General features: G+C 49.8%; 1 protein-coding gene across 3 annotated transcripts in view; it reads right to left on the reverse strand.

The window, feature by feature from the left end:
• Nucleotides 1-4,911: 4,911 nt before the first annotated feature.
• ZZEF1 (zinc finger ZZ-type and EF-hand domain containing 1) overlaps nt 4,912-23,434 on the reverse strand; it is a 158,847-nt gene continuing 140,324 nt past the window's right edge. For all 3 annotated transcript variants that reach the window (XM_073004598.1, XM_037987446.2, XM_037987445.2), the window contains exons 45-55: nt 22,042-22,233; nt 20,583-20,683; nt 18,736-18,871; nt 18,271-18,630; nt 17,227-17,370; nt 15,290-15,458; nt 15,015-15,113; nt 14,363-14,528; nt 10,016-10,169; nt 9,284-9,355; nt 4,912-7,409 (exon numbers count right to left, since the gene is read on the reverse strand). In XM_073004598.1, coding sequence (XP_072860699.1) covers nt 7,329-7,409; nt 9,284-9,355; nt 10,016-10,169; nt 14,363-14,528; nt 15,015-15,113; nt 15,290-15,458; nt 17,227-17,370; nt 18,271-18,630; nt 18,736-18,871; nt 20,583-20,683; nt 22,042-22,233 — 1,674 coding nt within the window. In that variant the 3' untranslated portion in view covers nt 4,912-7,328. The remainder of the gene's footprint in view (nt 7,410-9,283; nt 9,356-10,015; nt 10,170-14,362; nt 14,529-15,014; nt 15,114-15,289; nt 15,459-17,226; nt 17,371-18,270; nt 18,631-18,735; nt 18,872-20,582; nt 20,684-22,041; nt 22,234-23,434) is intronic.

A 23,434-nucleotide genomic window follows, 5' to 3' on the forward strand; every position in this document is an offset into this window, starting at 1 on the left:
TCAGCCTCCCAAAGTGCTGGGATTACAGGCGTGAGCCACCACGCCCAGCTGCATCTTGTTTTTTATCCTGTACAATAATCTTACTTTTGATTACATTGTTTAATCCATTTACATTTAATGTTATTGGTATAGTTGGATTTATGCTGCCATTTTACTTTTTGTTTTCTATGTCTCAAGTCTTTTCTGTTCCTCATTCTTCCTTCACTGCTTTCCTTTGCATTAAGTGAATATTTTCTAAGGTAACATTTATGTTTCTATAATGATTTTTTAAAAGTATATATTTGGCATTTTCTTAGTTGTTGATCTAGGGTTTTATATACTTTTTTTTTTCTTTCTTTCTTTTTTTTTGAGACAGCGCCTCACTCTGTTACCCCGGCTGGAAAACAGTGGCATGATCATGGCTCACCACAGACTTGATGTGCTGGGCTTAAGCAATCCTCCTACCTCAGTCACCTGAGCAGCTGGGACTACAGGCATGCACCACCATGCCTGGCTAATTCTGTTTAGTTTTCGTACAGATGAGGTCTCACTGTGTTTCCCAGGCTGGTCTCCAACTCCTGAGCTCAAGCGATTGATCCTCTTGCGTTGGGTTCCCAAAGTGCTGGGATTACAGGCCTGATTCACTGCACCTGGCTATACATTTTAACTTACTAGAACCAGCTTCAGTTTTTTTTTTTAAAATTTTTATTTATCTATTTGTTTTTTGAGATGGAGTCTTGCTCTGTTGCCCAGGCTGGAGTACAGTGGCGAAATATCAGCTCACTGCAACCTCTGCCTCCCAGGTTCAAGCAATTCTCCTGTCTCAGCCTCCCAAGTAGCTGGGACTACAGGTGTGTGCCACCATGCCTGGCTAATTTTTGTTTTGTTTTTTTTTTTTTTTTTTAGTAGAGATGGGGTTTTGCCATGTCGGTCAGGCTGGTCTCAAACTCCTGACCTCAGGTAATCCACCTGCCTCAGCCTTCCAAAGTGCTGGGATTACAGGCATGAGCCACCGTGCCCAGCCTCAGCTTAAGATTTATATTAACTTTAATTTTAATGAGATGTAGAAACATGACTCCTGGCCGGGCGCGGTGGCTCACGCCTGTAATCCCAGCACTTTGGGAGGCCGAGACGGGCGGATCACAAGGTCAGAAGATCAAGACCATCCTGGCTAACACGGTGAAACCCCGTCTCTACTAAAAATACAAAAAATTAGCTGGGCGTGGTGGCGGGCACCTGTAGTCCTAGCTACTCGGGAGACTGAGGCAGGAAAATAGCTTGAACCTGGGAGGTGGAGGTTTCAGTGAGCCGGCATCGTGCCACTGCACTCCAGCCTGGGTGACAGTGTGAGACTCCGTCTCAAAAAAAACAAAAACGAAAACAAAAAAGACAAAACAAAAAACAGTAAATTAACTCACAGCTAGAAGATACCAGTCAACAGCTTGGTGAGCCTCACATAGAGAGAGAGTGAGAAGCTCTCTCCACTGGGGAATCGACGGTGGTCAGTGGCCGCAAGGAAAAGGAGGAGAGAACCACCACCTGGTGCTTTCATTTTCGCCCTCACCTGCCTGAAAGTCCAGGGGGAAGCAGGGCAGGAGAATGAGCGGAGGAGGAAGTGGAGGAAGAGGCAGGATGGAGAGGGCAGGGAGAGAGAGCGAGCCAACATCTTTCAGTCCCTGGAATTAGCTTTGCCTGGAGCTAGATGGCAACCCTCGGGCTTTTCGGTTTTGTAAGTCAATCCATTTCCATGTTAAGTTAGTTTGGAGTGTCTTTAACTTGGAACTGAAGAAATCCCAATGAATCCTGGGACAGCGCCTCCAGATCATAAGTCTAGAAGCTGGTTGGGCGTGAGCAAAGCTACGTATGCCAACAACCCCAAGAGAGAAGAAGAATTTGGTAAGGGATGCCACCTGTGGCTTGACTAGACACTGTCGGAGGCCTTTTTATTTCTGGAGCTTTTACATTTCCTTTCCGTATACTGTCCATATTAATGCCATGAGAAGACAGCTATGATTATTTCAACCTACTGGAGCCAAATTGTTGCAGAAAGTTGGGTCAGAAATGCTTTCTGCTGAGGCGAGAGGATACCTCACCACCGCCTGGAGCTGGGTAGTTCTAGGGCTCAAACAATGGAATGAAGGCCTAAGACTGTCAGACTTCTGGCTTTCTGCTCCCACGGCCCCAGAGTGTTGGCTCGTTAGCCTCCGGCTTTTTACCTGATGGCGGCAAGATTGTGTGCGAGGCCAGGCATCTTGTCTCAGCACAAAGGGAGCGCGTAGGAGCAGGGCTCCTTCCCCAGAGCCTTTGGAGAATGCAGCCAGAGAGCCATCTTGTTCCTGGAAAGGGGTCCCAATCCAGACCCCAGAGAGGGTTCTTGAATCTCATGCAAGAAAGAATTTGAGATGAGTCCATGGGGTAAAGTAAAAGCAAGTTTATCCAGAAAGTAAAGAAAAAAAGAATGGCTACTCCATAGGCAGAGCAGCCTTGAGGGCTACTGGTTGCCCAATTTTATGGTTATTTCTTTTTATTTATTTATTTATTTATTTTGAGACAGAGTCTCACTCTGTTGCCCAGGCTGGAGTGCAGTGGCGTGATCTTGGCTCACTGCAACCTCCGCCTCCTGGGTTCAAGCCATTCTCCTGCCTCAGCCTCCCGAGTAGCTGGGATTGCAGGCACGCACCACCATGCCTGGCTAATTTTTGTATTTTTAGTAGAGACTAAACAGGGTTTCACCATGTTGACCAGGCTGGTCTTGAACTCCTGACCTCGTGATCCATCTGCCTCAGCCTCCCAAAGTGCTGGAATTACAGGCGTGAGCCACCGTGCCTGGCCTATTTCTTGATTATATGCTGAATAGGGGTGTGTTATTCATGCTTCCGCTTTTTAGACCATATAGGGTAACTTCCTGACATTGCCATGCCATTTGTAAACTGTCACAGCGCTGGTGGGAGAGTAGCAATGAGGACGACCAGAGGTCACTCTTGTGGCCATCTTGGTTTTGGTGTTTTGGCCGGCTTCTTTACTGCAACCTGTTTCATCAGCAGGGCCTCCATGACCTGTATCTTGTGCCGACCCTTCCATCTCGTCCTGTGACTCGGAATGTCTAACCATCTGGGAATGCAGCCCGGTAGGCCTCATTCTTATTTTACCCGCCCCCTATTCAACATGGAGTTGCTCTGGTTCAGACGCCTCTGACGGCCTCACAGAAACAAGGGCTGGGATACAGAAGTGAGCTTATTGGCGGGGGAGGGGAGTGGGGAGGACTTAAACCAATCATGACTTTCCTCATGAGCTGGTAGAAAGTCCTACCTTTCCTGAGATTAAACTATGCATAGTCGCCACCTGCAAAAAATTGGATTTTGTCAGCAGGAAAGGGGGGGAGGGGTAGGAGATGGCAGCTAGGGAAGCCACAGGGCTGTGCTTTATTTATTTATTTTTTGAGACGGAGTTTCACTCTTGTTGCCCAGGCTGGAGTGCAATGGCGGCATCTCGGCTCACTGCAACCTCCGCCTCCCGGGTTCAAGCGATTCTCCCGCCTCGGCCTCCCGAGTAGCTGGGATTACAGGCACGCGCCACCATGCCAGGCCAAGTTTGTATTTTTAGTAGAGACGGGGTTTCTCCATGTTGGTCAAGCTGGTCTTGAACTCCCGACCTCAGGTGATCCACCCGCCTCGGCCTCCCTAGGTGCTGGGATTACGCCTGGCCAGGCCGTTTTGACTTGGCTTCGGTCTGAGTGCCTGGGCTGCTCACTGGTGGTTCAGCATGAAGCCCCGGCGCTGGGTCTGTATTGAGTGGGTGGGGCTCTGTGCTGCAGCCATGGCTGCGGGCCTGGGCTCTCCACCTGCCTCCTGGGTGGTTCGAGGCTGACCTCCCACCGCTTCTGCCTCTCCATCAAATGAGGCTCGGCTGGTGGAACTCCAGGTTTCTCTTCAGTTCTAAAAGCTTGGGCTCAACTTGCCTTGGCTCTCTGTACCCTTCTTCTTAGTCCCCTGGTGCTGGCTTAGTCTCAGCAGTGACCTTAGTCACACCAGCCGGGCAGGGCTCAGAGGGACACGCCTGCTTTTCAGAGTGAAGCCCCAGTGTGCTCGGGGACAAGGTGAGGCAGGGAGGGCATCAATCTCTCTAGCACCAGGCCCCAGAGAGCGCCTCGGGAGTGGCACAGGCCTGGGAGCACCCGGTTCTGCTGAGTCTCAGGCTGAACCCGGTTTTTCTCTGGGCTGAGGGATGGTGAGGGCTGAGGATGGGTCCAGGCCTTGACTGGGGCTCCCCGGAAAGCAGTCTGGGGCTTTGGGGAATGTCAGACTCTGCCGGGCTGGAACAAACGGGCCTCACAGGTTGGCTAAGTGCAGCCCCCGCCAAGAAGGCACTCTTCTGTAATCTGCCCAATCCTCAGCCTCAGAATGCCTCTGGGAAGGGGACAGAGCAGCGCGTGGCAAAGCAGAGGCTGGAGGGAGGAGGAAGCGGGAGGCCCAGGTAAACCTCGGGCCACACTTGGGTCAGAGGCAGGGTCCAGAGGCCGGCGGGAAGGCAGCCAGTCGTGCAGGGCAGCCGGCGCACTGACTGGGGTCCTGCCTTCCTCCTCCGGGCTCCGCAGTGTCCTGCGGGCTACCAGAGCGGTCCACGGCGGGCGGTGGGGCCAGGGGTGCCTGGCTGCAGAGCAGAGGCCCCGAAGGGACGGCACCATGCGTGGACACCTCTGGATGGCCGCACGGGGGTGGGGGTTGAACCAAAGCCTTGGGGAAGGGGCGGGGGCTGCGGGCTTGGGCGGAGGATGGTCTGGAGGAAGGGCTACAGCAGCTCTCCATTCCCTTCAGCCCTGAGCCCCGAGTGCACCCCTCGCATCCGTTTGGGCGCGGTGTAAACTCCACGCCTGAGCTCCACGAGACAGGGCGGGGCGGCGGGGGGAGGGAGAGACGAGTCCACACACAGGAGTACCTTATTATATAGAATTTGTACAATATATTTCTCTTCGTTTGCATATTTTACCCACAGCTTAACATCCTTTTTACAGGCTGAACTCAGGTTGATAGAATCAAAATTCTTTCAACCAAATAAGAAAAATTCAAAATCGTAAACCCGTAAGAAAACAAATTAAAAACGGTGATGAAAATACGTCACTCCTCTCGTTAGGAACAGCGTCTGTTTGTACAACAGGTATGCTCTGGAACAGGATTTCTTTACAGCGTAGGCACGTGTTTCCACCTTTGCTCTGCGGGCTTCGCCTCCTCGGGGCCTGGGGCGCCTGGAAAGCTCAGGACGCGGCGGCTCTGGCTCGGCAGCGCCACCCGGTGGCCGGAGGCAGAGGCGGCCGGGCGGAGGCGTCCCAGATGCGGGCAGACTCAGGCTTGTTTCCCGTGAACTGCAGCGAAGAGCCCAGAACAGCAAGGGCAGTGGGCGGACAGGTGCTCTGAAGAGCCCAGCGTTTATTTACAGCTGATCTTCCCGACGGGAGGATGGAGTACAGCGGCGGCCACTGCCACAAGCGGTGACTCCTGCCCTGCTGCCCGCTTTACTCGGAGTCTGGGGTGTGGAGGGGCGTGGGTGGTGCCATCTCCTCGTCTACCTTCTAGGTTGTCTGAGTCTGAGCACGCAGCGGGGCCTCCCTCCCAAGCACCAAACCTTGTTTCCTGTGAGTCCCCCTCTTGGCAAACTCCTCACTGGGACACCTCCTCGGGTCTGAGAAGTGCAGAAGGTGGGGCCTTCTCTGGGGAAGGCGTGCAGGCAGCTCCCAAAGCAAGGTTGGTTTGGCAAACAGCAGAAGATGGGAAAAGGGTTTCTACGGAGCCAGCAGCACCTGCCTATTCAGGTACCAAACCACGGGAACCTGGCCAGGCCTGTCCACCAGGCGATGGCCTCAGTCCTCAGGCCACCGAATTCCAGGACCTGCCCCATGTGTTCCTGTCTCCCTTGAATCCCACCCTCCGCCCACCCCGGGATGGTTCTACCAGAACTCTGGGGATTAGCTGAGAACCCAATTGTAGGGCTGTGAAGCCTGCTGGACCTCGGAGTCCTGACCCACCAGGCAAAAGCGCTCTTACAGGAAGATGCCTCCAGACCTGCAGACTCCGGCCCTTGCAATCCAGGTCCCTGCAAACCCTGCAGAGAGGGGTCTTCAGAGGCCATGGGGCACACTGGGTCATGGCAATGCCGACCTGGTCAAGCTTGGCCTTGGTGGTGGGACCCCTTCTCTGGCTCTGGCACTGTGTGGTGGCACGTGCTTCTGGCCCAGACACTGCCCCTAAAGGCGTGCTCCATCCCCACTGGTCCACTAAGGCCGGCACGCAGCCCCCATGCCAGGCTTGCTTCATGTTCCCAAGCGTGGCTCTGGAGGGAGAATCGCCATCGGCACTCCAGTGCAAGACTAAACCCATCAAAAGAAAAATGTAAAACAGCACTGACTAGAACTAATGCCGTTATTGCTACAAGTGACAGCCAAACAGCCACGCAGAGTCCCAGAGGTGGGTATGACAGACCACCATGACTGTCAAGCAGAAATAAAATGATGTGGGTTTTTACTCATTTAAGATATCCTCTGATCATCTTCAAGGTACAGAAGCTCACGCGTGCTCCTCACATTCTGCTACTTTCACAGAATGGTCAGTCCCGGGTCACGCCCTTGAGCCCCTCCAGGGAGACAGTGTGGTTCTGCTCTAAAAACGTGAGGTGGAAACTGAAATATGTCAAAACAACTGAGAAACTGCGGTGGTGCTGCCCGGCGCGTGAGCGGACGTACAGGGGTGCCTGCCGGCTGTCCCCAAGGGCACTTGTTCCTCTCAAGGAGTTCTCTGGGAGGGCGCGGCCGTGCAGGGAGCTAGCTCGATGCCTGGTTCTGTACTGGATGCTTGGGGATCGGTGGTGGCCAGGAGGGGCTCTTGCTAGTTTTGGTTTGGTTTGAAAAGCAAAGAGGTGCTCCCAGGCCGGGCAGCCGCTGGGGGTCTTGCTGGAAGGGTGGATCTGGGTGGATGTGCCTCCCTCTGAAGGCAAGTGAGATAGAAACCAGTTGAGAGGCTGCTTCCAAGTCTTCCCAGGCCCATGGCTCCTGCAGGGACAGCCTCTGGAGAAGGCTGGTCTCTGAACCTTCTCAAGGGCCCCCTGCCCACCCTTTCTGAGGCATTCTGCACTGCTTGGCTTATTTTCAACATGCTACAGCCTGTGCTTGTGTCCAGCCTATGCACAGGAGCTCTTGGAGACGTGGCTGCGTGGCATCCGAATTGGAGTGGAAGTCAGCTCAAGGAGAGCCAGGTACTGGCGCTACAGGAGTGTTCCTGAATGAGGCTGGCTGTCTGCTCTAAAGTCCCTGTGGCAGATGAGCTAGTCCCATGCGCCACACCAAGATGCCACACCAAGGGCTAACACTCCACATTCCAGAGGCGGGTGGCCTTGTTTGGGTAGTTGATGGCCAGACTGATGGCAGCAATGTTCTGCAGAGCCTGTGGAGGAAAAAAGAGTTGTTGCCAGTGTCAGGAGCCACTCCCTTGTTCACTGAGTGCTGATAAGACCCTCAGCTGAGCACTGAGGACGAGGGGACAGAGGAGGGGGGCCTGAGATGAACCAGATGTGTTCCCCTCCCCCAGAGGCCCATAGGGTGGAGGGACAGAGAAAATGCTTTTAAGAGCACATGAAAGCTCCAAATGTAGGTAGGAATCATCACTGTCCAGGGGGCAGTCCCAGTGCGGGGGCTCAGAAGGCTGTCCGCAGAGGTCTGGGAAAACACTCTGGGGAAAACAGTGCAAAGATGCAGGTGGGGAAGGGCATGGCATTCACAGGAAACGAACAGCCAGTGCTGGGGACCAGAGGGAGTAGAGAAAACAGGGCCAGGAGGGCACTCAGATGCCCTGGAGGCAAGGCCGGGTCCGTCAGGCCTTCAGGGTCTGGGCAGCAAGAAGGTGGAGGTGGCTGAGGGAGGAAGAGGGGGTTGTCAGGGAGAAACGTCAGGACACTGGTGCAGTACACTCGACAGGCTGTGGGGAGGGTCAGAAGAGGGTAAGGAGGAAATGGAGACTGGACAGGGGCCGCAGAAGGGACCCGCCCACAGGCAAGCCGCCATGCTGAGCTTTGGGGCCAGGACGGGCATATCACAATTTTGTTACATGGTGTCATGAAACCTGGGGTGGCAATGTTGGTAGGTAGCTGTTGGGGGTAAGGGAGTTTTTACTCTGCCTACAGGTCTCGGGTGAATTCACACAAACTCTTCGGTATGGGCTGGGGGCATTCCTACTTCCGAGCGTACACGTCAAAGCCTATGGCAAGAAAGACAACCCTTTTCCTGCAAAAGGGCAGTGTGTTCGGAGAATACGTCCAAAGGACAGAGCGCCGTGTTCAAGCAGGGCTCTTGGCTGGGTGTCCTGGCCGGGTGTCCACCCACGGGTAACCCTGTGAGCCTCAGTGTCCCTAGCTGTCTTCTGGGGGTGTTGGGCCACACACATGATGATATTCAAGGAGTCCAAGGTTTTCAAAATGTAGTCTGGGGCCAGGGGACTCCCGAGACCCTTTCGGGGTCTGCAAGGTTCATTTTCACTTTCCTTCTCCTGAGTATACGGTGGAGTGTTCCAGAGCCTGACGTGTGATCTGACTGACTGCAGAAACAGACATGAGAATCCAGCTGTCTTCTATGAGCAGACGTGAGGGGTCTGCAGGGATAAGCACAGCGCCACCCTCTGCAGGCATTCCTTTCTTTTTTGGTCACCTATTTGTCCCAGAGCACTCAGTAATTACTTCGTTTTGAAAAGTTAGAGTTGTTTTTCACAAGACGTGTTATTCATGTTAACATGAAATGGGTTCACTACTTAAAAAAAAAAAGGTGAAGCTTTAAACTTTTGCTTACTTTTTAAATCGAAAATCTCATTTCTAATGGCACGTATGGATGTATGTATAATACACATGCCCAAAAGCTTTCTGAGCTCCTCAGTCAGTGAAAAGTGTGAAGCACCCTGAGACCAAACAGCTGTCAGAAGAGGAGTTCCGCTACCAGAGAAGCAACTCACATCTAAAAATACGCGAAATCTAACCCCACGGAAACTTCGAGAATCAGCCAAACTAAATTTAAGGCATTGGTTGTTTTGGTTTTAAAGACACAAATTCTTCTGACCCCACAGTTTAGAGTGAATGACTCTGATAAATGGGGCTCATGAGTGCTCTCTGCGCACCAGGAGGAAGTGCAGTCACAGAACTGGAACAAGCTCTGTGTAGCCTCCGGGTGGATTCTGTCCTATCAGACGCAGTGCGCAGACCTTCTCTGCCCTGGCAATGGTGAGATGGTGGCCCCGCAGCCTGGGGGCCAGCTCTGTTGGGGTGGAGAGAGTACCTGTGCCGCACAGCGGAGAAGGTGGTCGTCCGTGGTCAGGGCCAGCAGGTAATCCTGCAGCACGCCGAGCTCCTGCAGAGAGAGCAGGGCTGTGAGCGACAGCGCCAGATGCACAGTGCAGTTCTCCCAGACCACCCGGGACACCCGCCTGCGAAAGCAGAAGCCTCTCGCGGGTGGACGCTACTCACTCCGCCTGGCACCGCGTGGCACTGCCTTGCTCAGAACCCCGGCGGGAGCCTGACTGGCAGGAGCAAGGTGCTCACTGCCGGGGCCGCCTTTGCCTCCACCTGCCCTTGGGTGAGCAGGCCGGGACCCCTCCTCAGGCCAGTTTCCTCATGTGTGAAAGGAGAGGGAAGCTACAGAACTCTGAAAAGCCCTTTCAGCTCCCACATTCAATGAGTCTATTGTGCTGAGGGGAGGGAAAAAAGAGGAGGAAGCAGAAGTAACCCATCATTTTATTTTCCAAAACTCACTGCTGTCCAGGGCTGATCCCAGGCGGTTTTCCCCCACTGGCTCTAGGCCTGACAAAATAAGCAATCTCAGAGCTGACCTGAGGGTTTCCCAGGGCTGGGAGAGGCGAGAGCCTCAGACTCTCAGCCACGTCTGTCCTGTGTGGCCTGTCGAGACCCCTGCCACTCAGGTTCAGATGGGGCGGCGACTTCTGCCCTGGGTAGCAGAGGGAGCACACACACACGGAGGCACCGGGCTCCCTGCCCAGACCTCAGGCCTCACCTGGGCACGGTTCTCGGTGACGAAGAAGAGCTCAGTGAGGGCACGGTGCAGGGGAAGGAGGATGCCGGGCTGTGTCACGTCCTCAAACAGGCTGTACTCCATGTGGGTAAAGAGCTGCCACAGGGGCTTCAACAGCGCAAGGTCACACAGGTCACTGCGGGAGGAGCCCCGGAGGTGGTCAGTTCAGTGAGGGCCACATCAAGGTCACATGGCTGACAGCTGGCAGGAACCACAGCTCAGACCCTCCCTCTCCCACAGCTGCTGCAAGTGATTATAAAGCAGTCTCACCTATGCTCACCACAAAACAGCCACAAATAGTCACCAACAGCAAGGAAGGAAAGGGGCAAAACCTAAACTTCAAAACCAGGCTCCAAGGGAACAGGAGGTCTGGACGTGTGCTCACGTGCATCTTGAAAAATGGATGTTATGGGCTAGACATGGTGGCTCACACTCGTAATCCCAGCACTTTGGGAAGCTGAGGTGGGAGGATCACTTCAGCCTAGGAGTTGGAGACCAACCTGGGAAACAGAGCGAGACCCTGTCTCTACAAAAAATTTAAAAAAACGAAAAAACAAAAAACAAACAAGAAAAAACTAGCTGGGCGTGATGGCTCCCAGCTACTCGAGAGGCCAAGGTGGGAGGACTGTTTGAGCCCAGAAGTTGGAGGCTGCAGTGAGCCGTGATTGCGCCACTGTACTCTAGCCTGGGCAACAGAGTGAGACATTGTCTCTTAAAAAAAAAAGCTATGAAGACTTTCCAGTGAGAGTGGGAACTCATCTCAAGATAAATATTAAATGAAAAAAAGCAAGATGTGGCCGGGCGCAGTGGCTTATGCCTGTAATCCCAGTAACTTGGAAGGCCGAGGTAGGCGGATCACACGGTCAGAGTTCGAGACTAGCCTAGCCAACATAGTGAAACCCCATCTCTACTAAAAATACAAAAAATTAGCTGGCTGTGGTGGTGGGCACCTGTAATCCCAGCTACTAGGGAGGCTGAGGCAGGAGAATCGCTTGAACCCTGGAGGTGGAGCTTGCAATGAGCCGGGATCATACCATTGCACTCCAGCCTGGGTGACAGTGCGAGACTCCGTCTCAAAAAAAAAAGAGAAGAAAAAAAGCAAGATGTAAAACTACGTATACAAAATAAAATTCAAAAATAACCTGCATATACAGTATTTTCTCTATGCATATGAAAAACAACAGTAAACAGACATAACAAAAGATGCCATCAGCAGTTGACCCTATCAGCTTGCTAGGTTTTCTACAATGCTCACTGCTTTAATAATCAGAAAAGAACACTTAAGACAAACGTGATGGCTCATATTTGTAGTCCTAGTTACTCAAAGAGGCTGAGGTGGAAGGATCACTGCAGCCCAGGAGTTCATGGCTGCAGTGGCTATGATGGTGCCACTGCACTCTAGCCTGGGCAACAGAACGAGACCCCACCTCTAAAAAAAAATTAAAGAAAAAAAAAAGATGGTCAGGAGCAGTGGCTCATACCTACAATCCTAGCACTTTGGAAAGCTAAGGTCGGGGAATTCCTTGATCCCAGGAATTTGAGACCATCCTGGGCAACATGGTGAACCCTGTCTCCACAAAAAATAGAAAAATTAGCTGGGTGTGGTGTCATACACCTGTAGTCCCAACTACTCAGGAGGCTGAGGGGAGGGGATCACTTCAGCTCGAGAGGTGGAGGCCACAGTGGGTTGAGATGGTGCCACTGCACTCCAGCCTGGGCAAGAGAGTGAGACTCTGTCTCAAAAAAAAAATAATAATAAAATAAAATAATGATGACTACCATTGTTATGATTTTCGGCTTGGCTTATGAAACACAAGAAGATGCTTGAAAGGTTGCCCAGGCAGAAAGCTTTTCCCTAAATAAAACAGAACCCCTGCTGAGAGAATGAACTGAGGTTTTTTTTTTTTTTTTTTCATTTTTACTCAGAGGGAGGCTGTCCTTTGCTTTAATTCCAACTCAATATCCTTTGAAGAAGAAAAATTATGAAATAAATAATATTCTAGAACTTGTTAAATGGCTATATATAATTACATAATGTTGGATTTTGCTTTTTTAAAAAAATTTGCTTTTTCTCTTATGACTTGAAAAATCATTGTGTATATTTAATTGTTATCCTGAAGCCAATCTCTTTTTCCCAGAGGAATAAATCTTCACAAAACAAACAGGACAATTCTGACGGCTTTCCAGCTGGGTTTTCAGAGAAGCATCAGCATGGGAGGTAAAATGTACCTGCAAGCTGAGAAGGTCCCTCCCCTGAGGACTGCCCCTTGTGTGTGGCCTCCAGGCCAAGCCCTCAGGCAGGCCCCCCCTCACTCTCTGAGGAGCACACATGAAAGAGGCTAGGGTGGCATGGCATACTGGGAGTTCCCTCCGGGCTCGGGACGGAGGGTGCAGGAGTGTCCCCACTGGAAAGAAGGTTGCCAGTGGCCAGCAGACTGCAGGCAGGTGCACAAGTCTTCCTTCCTGCTGCAGGTAAGAAGGGCCACCAGCCAGGAGACCATGGAGATGTTCCATGTTTCATAAGCACTGCTCAACCAGACCTTACTGGACTCGATGCTCAAGTGAACAGAGCTAAGCTCGTGTGGGGCTAAGTGATCCTGTCTGCGTATGAGGACATGGGGGTAACAGCAAGCCTGCCCAGCCCAGAAGTTTGAGACCATACTGGCCAACACAGTGAGACCCCATCTCTATAAAAAAACAAAATTAGCCAGGTGTGGTGGTGCACGCCTGTAGTCCTAGCTACTTGGGAGGCTAAGGTGGGAGGATCACTTGAACCCAGGAGTTGGAGGCTGCAGTGAGCTATGATCGTGCCACTGCACTCCAGCCTGGGTGATAGAGTGAGACCCTGTCCCCCACCACCACCAAAAACAGAAGCAGGGCTCCTCTCTCTTGGTTGGGGGGGAGGTCAGAGACAGCCTCTCAGGTCAGAGACAGCCTCTCAGCCACCCGGGCTGATTCACAAATATCGAACATTCACGAAAATGTCAATATGGTGACCTAGAGCCAGAGGGGAGGAGGGAGGGTACAAGAGGAGAGTTCCAGGCAGAGGGGCCAGCAGGTGCAAAGACCCTAAGCAGGAACCAGTTTGGCTCCATAAATACTTGTTGACTCAAATAACGATAGAAGATTCTAGAGAGAATTGATTGTACAGAATCAGCCATGGGGACTCGGAGCTCTCCCCTCTCTCTCCACGCTGCCTATGGACTGACTACACCAGCCATCATGTTCTCTCCCCTGACTTTCAGAGTCCTTTATTATTTTAATGACAGTTCCATATTCCATGAGAAGACAACCTGTTGCTTCAAATATCATCAACGCACTCTGGCTGGCATTCTGTGTGTCGGTGTCTGTGTGTGCTTTGGAAATGCAGGAAACAGGAGGAATGAGCTTCTGACAGGTAGGAGTTCTGAGGAAGGAGGGTGGTGGCCAAGTAGACAACATATATGGCACACACAGTCACTACCACCTTCCCTCATAGATGAGGAAAAAGGCAATTATGTCTACAATCCCCAATTCAACACTATATGTCCTACCTAGTGCAAAAGGCAAGAACAGTGTCTAAGCACTGAGAGGAAGAAATAACATTTATTTACATTATGCCACGACTGTACACTAAATAATCTGCATAGTCTTAGAATGAACACATTTAGTAAGGTCACTGGATATAAGGGCAATATACAAAAATTAATTGTATATCAGCAAAAAACAAAGCTAAAATTAAAAAATACCAATTATAGTATCAAAAACATTAAATATCTAGTAATAAATTTAACAAAATGTTAACTCCTCTACATAGAAACCTATACAATATTACTAAGACCTAAACAATGGAGGAATATAAGTAGAATATATAATGGCTGTGGATTAGAGGACTTGGTGTTCTAAAGATCTTAATTCTCATCAAATTGATCTATAGTCGCACCACAGCACTCCAGCCTGCATGACAGAGTGAGACTCTATCTCAAAAAAAAAAAAAAAAAAAAAATCTATAGAGTCAAATGGAGATCCACATGGAACAAAACTAACTTGATGCCTACCCCTTCTGTCATACACTCAAATGCTTTCCAGGCAGATAGTCCTCTAAGTGTGAAAGGAAAAACGAGTTTCTGGAAGATAACATAGGAAATACCTTCATGACCTTTGAGTACGGCAAACATTTCTTAAACAAGACACCAAGAACGTTAGCATAAAGCAAATGGCTGAAACACTGGAAGACATTAAACCACAAATGTCTTTTCATCAAAGACACCACTGACAGCATGAAAGGGCAAGCCACAGAGTGGGGATACATACGCCTGGCAAAGGGCTCCCATCTGGGACACTGCTTACCTGTGGCCGCAGCATCGCACAATCCTCAGAAGTAAGTGGATGGCTTTTAATCGTTGATGGCCAGTCTGGCGACAGGCCACGCCCACCAGCCATTCCCAAATTTTTGCCAATGGGAGATGAGGCACAACCCTCTCTTCTGACAACATCTGTTTCAAAATCTCGAATCCTGGCCAACACCCCAAAACACAGATATACAAACAGAGACATGTAATAAGTCATATTATTATACAAAGTGTAACAATTGTGTACGTTAAGAATTCTACATTTTATAAACTGCTCAAATTTTAATCAATAGGATGAAATAACTGCGATCATTTAAATTCTGGCTGAAATGAAGGCTCTTGTAAAAATGACACAGGGGTCATATTTTTAGTTCCTCCTTTTTTCAAAATGCCCAGGCAAATTCTAAGAGAACAAGCATCCTTTTCGGGCCCTGACAGAACGCCTCTCATAGCTGGCCACTCAAGTTTACCACTAGCCAATGAAATCACATTCAGGAGTGACAGGTGTGGGGCTTGTGAGACAAATTTGGAAAGTGTGAGAGACAAGTACCTGCTTTGATTTTAACCAAGATCAGTGACATCATGGCACCCACAGCCATGGAGTGTCCCTGGCAGGCAGATGGTGCGAACGCAAAGCCCAGAGCACACACCTGTCTGGAACCGCCCCAGGTGTCCGGCCGTCACGGTGAATCTGTAGCCCCACTCGGTGTTGCTCATGTCGGAGGTGAAGCGGTAATACAGAGTGTCTCCTAGGCACACAAGAATCGGAGGCAGGTCAGGAACTGGAGCAACAAGGAATGACAAGAGGTGCTTTGGATGAAAGCTATTAAACCCCTTTCAACATTCTCCAGTAAGGCCCCTTCTCGGTATGAAGTTGAAACACTGCCTGTGAACAACCTATCTAATCGAGTATCTGTTTCACTACCTGGAAGTTCAAAATCTTTCCACTTCTGCTGAGACCCGCTGAAGCTGTGTCGGTCTTGCTGGAAGTCACTACTGCTGGACATGGCTAATTCGTCACAGCCCTCCTCTGTGTTGCACTGAGAGTCGAATTTGATCGAGAGGTAGATGGCACCAGGAATGTGAACTTTATCCTAGAGAGGGGAAATGGAGAACACTTCTGTCGATGCTGCTCACTAGACACTGACTGCAGCTGCCCCATGCTGAGTCCTGCGGCTGGACCTGGGTGCGTGAGAATGAGTGAACCACAGCCCTGGCCTCCAGGAGTGCACAGTCCAGCTGGGGCGAGGAGCATGCACGGACTGCAAATACGGTGCGAGGGAGGCACAGTGGGGCAGGCGGCATGGGGCCCCAGAGAAGGAGTGTCAGGCTGCTGTGAAGAGTGAAGAGGACAGGAGGACCCTGCCAGGAGGAAAAGGCAGGAGTGGGAGGCAAGGTGGACCTGAGTGCATGGGGTGCATTTCAGACAGGGGAACAGCCCTGTGAAGGTCTAGCACGTTCAGGGAATGGCAAGGAGCTTGGCATGTTTGGAGTACAGGGTGTGCCACATGGGCACATATGCTTGGGAAGCAGGAACAGGGACAAGACATGACCCCAGAGAGGCTGGCAGGGGCAGACACTGAAGGCCCTGGGCATGAAAATGAGGCACTAAGATTCTGGACAACAGGGAAAATCCTGGAAAGCTTTGGTGAGGCTTGCACGGTGTAGCATCACTGACAGCTGATGTGGGGCAAGGCTGGGCTGAGGCAAAAGTGAGGAAATCAGAAAGTAGCAGCAGCAGGAACTCCAGAGAAGGACAACGGGTGTCTAGGATCAGTGGAGAAGACAAGACCTCTTTGGGGTCGAACCTGGTGGCTGACCACATGCGCCTGTGTGGGACCAAGGGAGTGGGGCTGGAGCGCAGGAACATGGCGAGAGAAGAGACTTGGAAGGAAGGCAGTTAGGAGGTTATACTTCTGAAAAACAGAATCTCAGCTGGCCAGTAACCCAGTTCTAAATCGGTTTTCATCATCCACCTTTGCTGCTGCAGGTACCTTCCACTCGGAAGTAGATGCCTGGGCAACTCCAACATTTCTGTTTTCTCTCCAACATTTTTAAAAGTGCTAATGGGGGCCAGGTGAGGTGGCTCACGCCTGTAATCCCAGCACTTTGGGAGGCCGAGGCAGGCGGATCACCTGAGGTCAGGAGTTAGAGACCAGCCTGGCCAACATGGTAAAACCCCGTCTCTACTAAAAATACAAAAATTAGCTGGGTGTGGTGGCAGGTGCCTTTATTCCTGCTACTAGGGAGGCTGAGGCATGAGAATCACTTGAATTCGGGAGGCGGAGGTTGCAGTGAGCTGAGATCACACCACTGCACTCCACAGCCTGGGCGACAGAGTGAGACTCTGTCTGAAAAAAAAGTGCTAAAGGATATACATGGCCTTAAGTCAATGAGAATAACAGAGGCTGCCCCATTCCTGCCTCATCAAAATGCCTACCTCCCTGCCCAGATACAAAGTTAAGGATGGAAAAGATGAGACTTTGATTCAGTTATGGGAAATTTAACAAGGGGCTGTAGTATCCAAGGTGTGAGCAGGTCATTACGAGGCAGCTGAAGAGTGAGGGTCCAATCTGGACCCCATTCAGACTCACTGTCTTACTGTGAAGCCAACCACTCACTCTCAGGAGCTTGCTGCAGGGAAAGTAAAGCTCTCCTGCAGGACGAGGTGGCCCATTTTCTTCTATTAAAACAAGCAAGGCCCGGAGAAGAGACTTGTTGTACAGAATCCCTGGCCTCAAGGAGGCAGACTGCAGTTTGTTCAAGGAAGCGCTTTCTTGGACAGGTCTCTGCTGTCCAGGGGACTGATGAGGTGTCTGCCACTCAGTAGCCCTTACAGGGCCTGCTAGCCCCAGGCCCTACCTCGAAGTTGGTGTTGTTGTTATATGGGTGTTTTGATTCCCTCACTTGCACCTCCATTCCTGGCTCCTCCATGAACTGGCAGGCAGCCAGGGCCATGGTCCCCAGCATGTCCTCTCGGCAGCCCTGGAGCACTTTCTGCAGGATCTGGTAGGAAGCAGACAGATAAGGTCAGGGCCTGCTAGTGGCATCAGGAAGAAGGGACAGTTTACTTCAACCCAAGACCCACCCAAAGGTGCTGGCATCATCTCAGACCTAGGATGAGCCTCTGTGACTCCATCACCCAAAACCAACTCCACCAGCCTCTCACTGGACCAGGCTGTTGCTGTCAATCAGGACACTGCAGTCCTTTCAGAATGATACTGCTTAGGGGTGGTCTCAAAGAACTAGCAGAACCAGTCAAAACGGTCCTGGTCCTTGAAGGAGTCCCCAGCCAAGCAGGTGGATTGGCCTATGGATAAATAATGACCACACAATGTGATCAATGTCTACAGTGAGGTGCAGAGTTGGGAGCTCTAGGTGGCAAGAACCAGGGGAGGACATGTCCACGCAAGGGCCTAGCAGAGGCAGGATGGCTCCCTTTGTCCCTTACGAAAGCTAGACATGCTAGAGCAAGTCTGCCAGCACCTGCAGGGCTGCAAGGCCGGGCAAGGACCTCGAGGTCTGGTGGAGTTCTCAGATGGGCAAAGCAAGGCTGAGAGGCCAAATGAACTTCCTCATGGACTGTGTGTGTGTGTGTGAAGGTGGGTGAGGGACAGGATCAAAAAGGAGCTACCGAACGTGCCTCAAGATTTCTGCACTTGGAAACTGGGAAGATGGCGACAAAGCTTTCTGGTTCAGCTGGAAATTGCGCTCAGGGCCCCTGAGTTCCTCACTAGCCCAATCCTTGGGAGAGGATACAGTGGCCCTACCTTTGCTGCATTCACACCTGTCAGGGAGCCGCACAGCCACACAGGTAGCCTCGCTCCAGGAAGCACTCACTGGAGGAAGCCTGTGGGGCAGAGGAAGAACCTGGTGGGCGAGCGCAAGCTCAGTCTGCATAACTACCTTCTCCCACTCGTGCTTTTCTTCCAGCTGCATGAACATATCCAAAATGTAGGTCATATGGGCAGGGCCACTGAGCTCCAGGATGTCCTCGCTCACTGGCACGTGGCTAGGCCACTCGGCGAGCAGGGACGCAAGCACGTGGCGGGCGTACAGGACAGCCGTGGCCTCGTTCACTCGGAAGAGGTAGTCCCGGACAGCCCTCTTACTCTTGCAGTTCAGCTCCTTGTGCAGGAGGGCGGCGCTCTTGCTACGGCGCTGCTTGGCATAGCTCTGCTGCAGTTCACTCTCTGTGCTGGAGATCAGCTTCTGGGTCACAGGGTTCGATTCAGCAGTGGCTTGGTCGCAGCGTGCAGGCCGGGACTGCAAACCCAAGCCCACTGTTACAGAGGTCTAGCCTTCTTACAGTGGTGCTATGGGGTGGGGGATGGGGTGCGGACACTTTGGGTCCAAGGGGGGGTGACATACCAAGCATGGCAGGATAATCATGTCTGTATCCACAGCTTTGGCGCTCTGCTCTTCCAGCCTCAGACTCTTACTGGGCTGCCACCGCTGAGCCAGGGACCGTATCCTTTCATCTGTGGTGAGCTCATCACCATCAAACCTGAAGAAACGCAGCACAAAGTTGAGTACCAACAGTGTACAGAGGCCAGAGTTTTAACCTGCACTTAAACTTGCTGGCAACGTTGATCAGAGTTGTTTTTCTGTTAGTATCAATGACATTATCATATTCTGTGTTTTGCCAACTGGATTCACAGCCTTCACTTATTCATGGATACAGAATGCATGCATGCTCTGGGGCAGGGGATGCAAAATCTCCTGCAAAATCCATTCTCCTTTTCTATCTTTTTCATTTTAAAAATTAATTTAAATGTTTTCTTTTCATTTAAAAAAACATTTTTTTTATTTTTTTATTTTTTTAGAGATGACGTGTTGAAGCTATTGCCCAGGCTGGACTGGAACTCCTGGGCTCAAGCGATCCTCCTGCCTTAGCTTCCCTGGTAGCTGTGATTACAGGCTCACACAACCATGCCTGGACTCCCCTTCTCTCTTTTTTAAAAGACAATTTAACAGAGTTTAACTGAGCAAAGAGTGATCCCCGAATTGGACAGCTCCTGAACCAAAATGGGTTCAGAGTGACTCCATGCTGTGGTTGGAGGTTTACGAACAGAACAATGAAAATGACACACAGAAAACAGAAGTGAAGTACAGAAACAGCTGGAATGGTTACAGCCTGGTGTTTGCCTTATTTCAAAGCAGTCTGAACAGTTGGACGACTTTGGCCGAAACGTGGTGGCCCTTCTCTCTCTCTAAAGCTCCCTAGAATTTTAGCAAGAGCTATAGTCACCCAGCAAGAGACATGGTTAGCAGCTAGACGTGGTGACACCCCTGGGTTCTGGGCAGTGCAGGTAAGCGAGGTGGTGTCCCACCTCTGGAGTCTACTGGACTAATGGCACACTCCCTTCTCCACCTTCCTCCTTTCCTCTGGGCTAGAACCGAGACGTGGGGTGGCCAAGCGAGCTTCCACTCCACAGATGAGAACGCTGGGATTGCTGGGTCACTCTGTGGAGCACAGCTGTCACCCACCCCAGACTCTGCCCACCTCTGGACTGTTATGTGAGAGAAAAACACATTCTACTGCCCTGATCCATTATATTTCTTGTTTCTTAGTTACAGCAGCTTAGACTGTACCCTAACTAATGCAACCCTGCTTCATCTCACAAAGGTTTTTAGGTACTATATAAGAAACTCAAAAAAGAGACACATGAAATGTAAAATAAAAGACAAATTAAATGAGAATTCACAATCAGAGTAAGAAGAGTCAAAATTAGGATATGGGGGATGGAGGAAGAGACCAGACTGCAGATATGTAAAGTTCTACCCAAATTAAAGAGCTGGGCCCAAGAACTAGCTCTGAACTTCCTGGCCAAGAGAAAGGGTATGTTCTTCATTTTAAAAATCTCTTGAGCAGAAGTTCCTGTTCTACGCTATCTGCTCCCTGGGATTACACACGAGACACATTTTGGTGCCTGCCTAATTTCTGTGTCTGTAAAATAAGTTTCCTCTCAGAAACTTACTTCTCAGAGGCAGACTACAAACATCAGTTTTAAAGAGGAACCACAGGGCACTTCGAAGATGCTCCAGGTAACGCAGCACAGGCCACCTCCCACCTCGCCTTACAAAGGACTAGCAACTGCTTCCCGGCCTGTCAGAGTGTCCATCGATCCAGAAGCCGCTGCCAGGAGGCGCACACCCTCCCGCCCTCACATGTGCTCTCCCTGGCCACACTTCAGCTGCACCGAAATGTCCCTTACCTCTTCTGAACCTCCAGGAAGAAAGAATCAGTCTTTTTCATCTGCAGTTCGTATATGGCCCGAAGAATGTGCAGAGGGGCATTGAGGGCATCATGAGCCATCTGGAGGCCCGGGGAGGATGCAGACAAGAACCATTAAAAGTGCTTCAATACAGTTTTGATAAACTGAACTCAAAACTGAGAAGATAATATAGCAAAAGCTTCCATAGGTTATAACTGAGGAACATTATATGGGTAGTTTAAAAAGCATATACAATTGTAAGCACTAAAACATGGACTGTAACACCTACATTAGGATTGTAATTTCAAAGGAAATTATAAAACACTAAAACCCCAAAGAAATATCCTATCAACAAAATACAGTGCTAATAGTAGATACTTACTCACCACATTGTATTCACGGCTAGCATCTCTATAAACGTTTTACACTCAAGTTTGACAACTAGCATATACATGGGCACAGTATTTTCTTTGGATTTTTTTTGACACAGGGTCTCACTTGGCTGCCCAGTCTGAAGTGCAGTGGTGTGATCATAGCTCATACCACTGAGTACCAAAAGCGTAGAAAGGCAAGAGTTTTAACCTGCACTTAAACTTGTCAGCAATGTTGATCAGAGTAGTCTTTCTGTTAGTATCAATGACATTATCATTTTCTGTACTGTGCCAACTGGATTCATAGCTTTCACTTATTCATGGATACAGAAATGCATGTATGCTCTGTGGCAGGGGATGCAAACTTTCTTGCAAAATCTGTAACCTTGAACTCCTGGGCTCAAGTGATCCTCCTGCCTCAGCCTCCTGGGTAGCCAGGACTACAGTGCATGCCACCACACCTGGCTAGTCTTATTTTTTGTAGAGGCAGGGTCTTGCTAAGTTACCCAGGGTGGTCTTGAACTCTTGGCCTCAAGTGATCCTCCTGCCTCAGCCTCCCAAAGTGCTGAGATTACAGGTGTGAGCCACTGTGCCTGGCTGGGACTTGGTTTTTCTGACATTCTACCCTACATTCTGTTTACTCTTCTTTTAATTACAACTTTTGAAGTCCAAGCCCTCATCCTTTTCATATTATTCTGAGGAAGAATAAATTACCTAGGGGAGGTAAGAGTGTATTTCTGAGAAACTGAGGAAGGAACTATTGTAAAGAGTTCATGGACAACCCTTAGGGCCTTAGTAAGCCCTGGAAATTCATGCAAAATTTTACATACATATTTGAATGTGTATTTTATGGGGAGAGAGGACCTAAAGCTTTTGAGTTTATAACCCAGTATATTAAGAACTATTGCTGTGGGGCTTTTCGGTTCTTCTGGATCAATACTGCACAACACAGATTGAGTCTTTAAGAAGTGAATTCTCAGGACAGCCGACGGAAGCGTTTTCATGTTTAGGCTGAAACATGGCCCGGGCCAAAGAGAAGCCATCCCTCAGAAGCCCCTCCCAAGCCACATGATGACTCAAGAACACACCAGGAAACATATTCTGGTGGGCTCATCCAGGCCCTCAAGGGGGTCCAGCTTTTTCTGCTCTGGGTCGCCAGGGCTGCTGACTGGCCGTTCCACCTCTTCCTCTTGGTCCCCTCGCTCGTCCAGCTCTAGGTCTCCGTGCTCAGCCAAAGCGTTCATCTCCTTTTTTGAGGAGTACAGCATGATGGACAAAATCTACACAGAAAGAAAATCCAGCTGAATGTGAGCGCTTAGTGGGCGGGAAGACGGTACAGTCCTGTAATCATGAAAATATTGGGCCCAACCATTTTAAGACATCAGAATTTACTTGAAGAATGTGAAATTAGAAAAGAAACACGAATGTATGTTTAATTATACTTTGTAACCAAAGAAATACTAACTGAACACTATGGGGACCTTTGTGTTTATTAACTTTCCCACAGATGGTATAAACTGCTCTCATCTGTTTTAGAACTTCTTTTGGCAAAATGTAAAGAGCTAGGGAAATGCTCATATGCTTTCACCCAGCAACTCATCTGTTACGAGTAATGTAAAATACACAAAGTTATTTTCATAATACGCTCAGTGAAGCATTAATAGCAAAAAAACTGAAAGCCACCTTCATATATTATACGTAGCCATAAAAAAGTTATGAAAACTACATCAAAACCTAGAAAGAAACCCACATGCCATCAGTTTCTTTGAATAAGATGCTCACGATGCAGTCTAGATTTACACATGCACCGTGAAATGCATAGAAACAAAACAAGAAGGAGAAAATACACCAAATGCTAATGGCAGCTGTATTTGGGATACAGAGTTTGGAGGGTTTTTTTTTTTTCCTTTTATAAAGTTTTCTGTAATGTGGTTCTAATAATAAAAAATTTTAATTTAAAATATTCCCTAAGAATAAAAGTTCAAATACTCTCCAAATTATCCATTAATATGTCTTAGCATAGTTTCCTTAAACCTAACCAAATCCTCTTCTGGCAACTGAGAGCTGTTTCTGCAGATTCCAGCCTCTGCTGGTTGTGAATGGCCACTCACTCCCTCCTATGCGGCGGCAGCCTTTCCTGGGCCTACAGCTGGCACTGGGCACAGAAAGTCCACAGGGAACCACAGTAGTTCCACTAAGAAAACTCTAAGGTCTAAGGGGAACAGTAATAAAATTACAACGATCAACTAAAATCCTACGTAAAAATAAACGTGAGGACAAATTTAGAGGCTGATTTTGGCTGAAAGCAACTTTAAAGGGAAATAAAAATTCAAGGGTATACTTTATTACCATGATATAATGGTTAATCACGTTTCCATAAAACGCTTCTCTTCCACTGTTCTTTGAACAAACATTAAATTCATTTTCCCTGACAGGGGTCGACAGGTGTCATAATCCCTACTTCCGAAAGGGAATACAGAA

Source organism: Chlorocebus sabaeus, chromosome 16 (genome assembly GCF_047675955.1).
Source record: "Chlorocebus sabaeus isolate Y175 chromosome 16, mChlSab1.0.hap1, whole genome shotgun sequence".
NCBI lineage: Eukaryota > Metazoa > Chordata > Mammalia > Primates > Cercopithecidae > Chlorocebus > Chlorocebus sabaeus.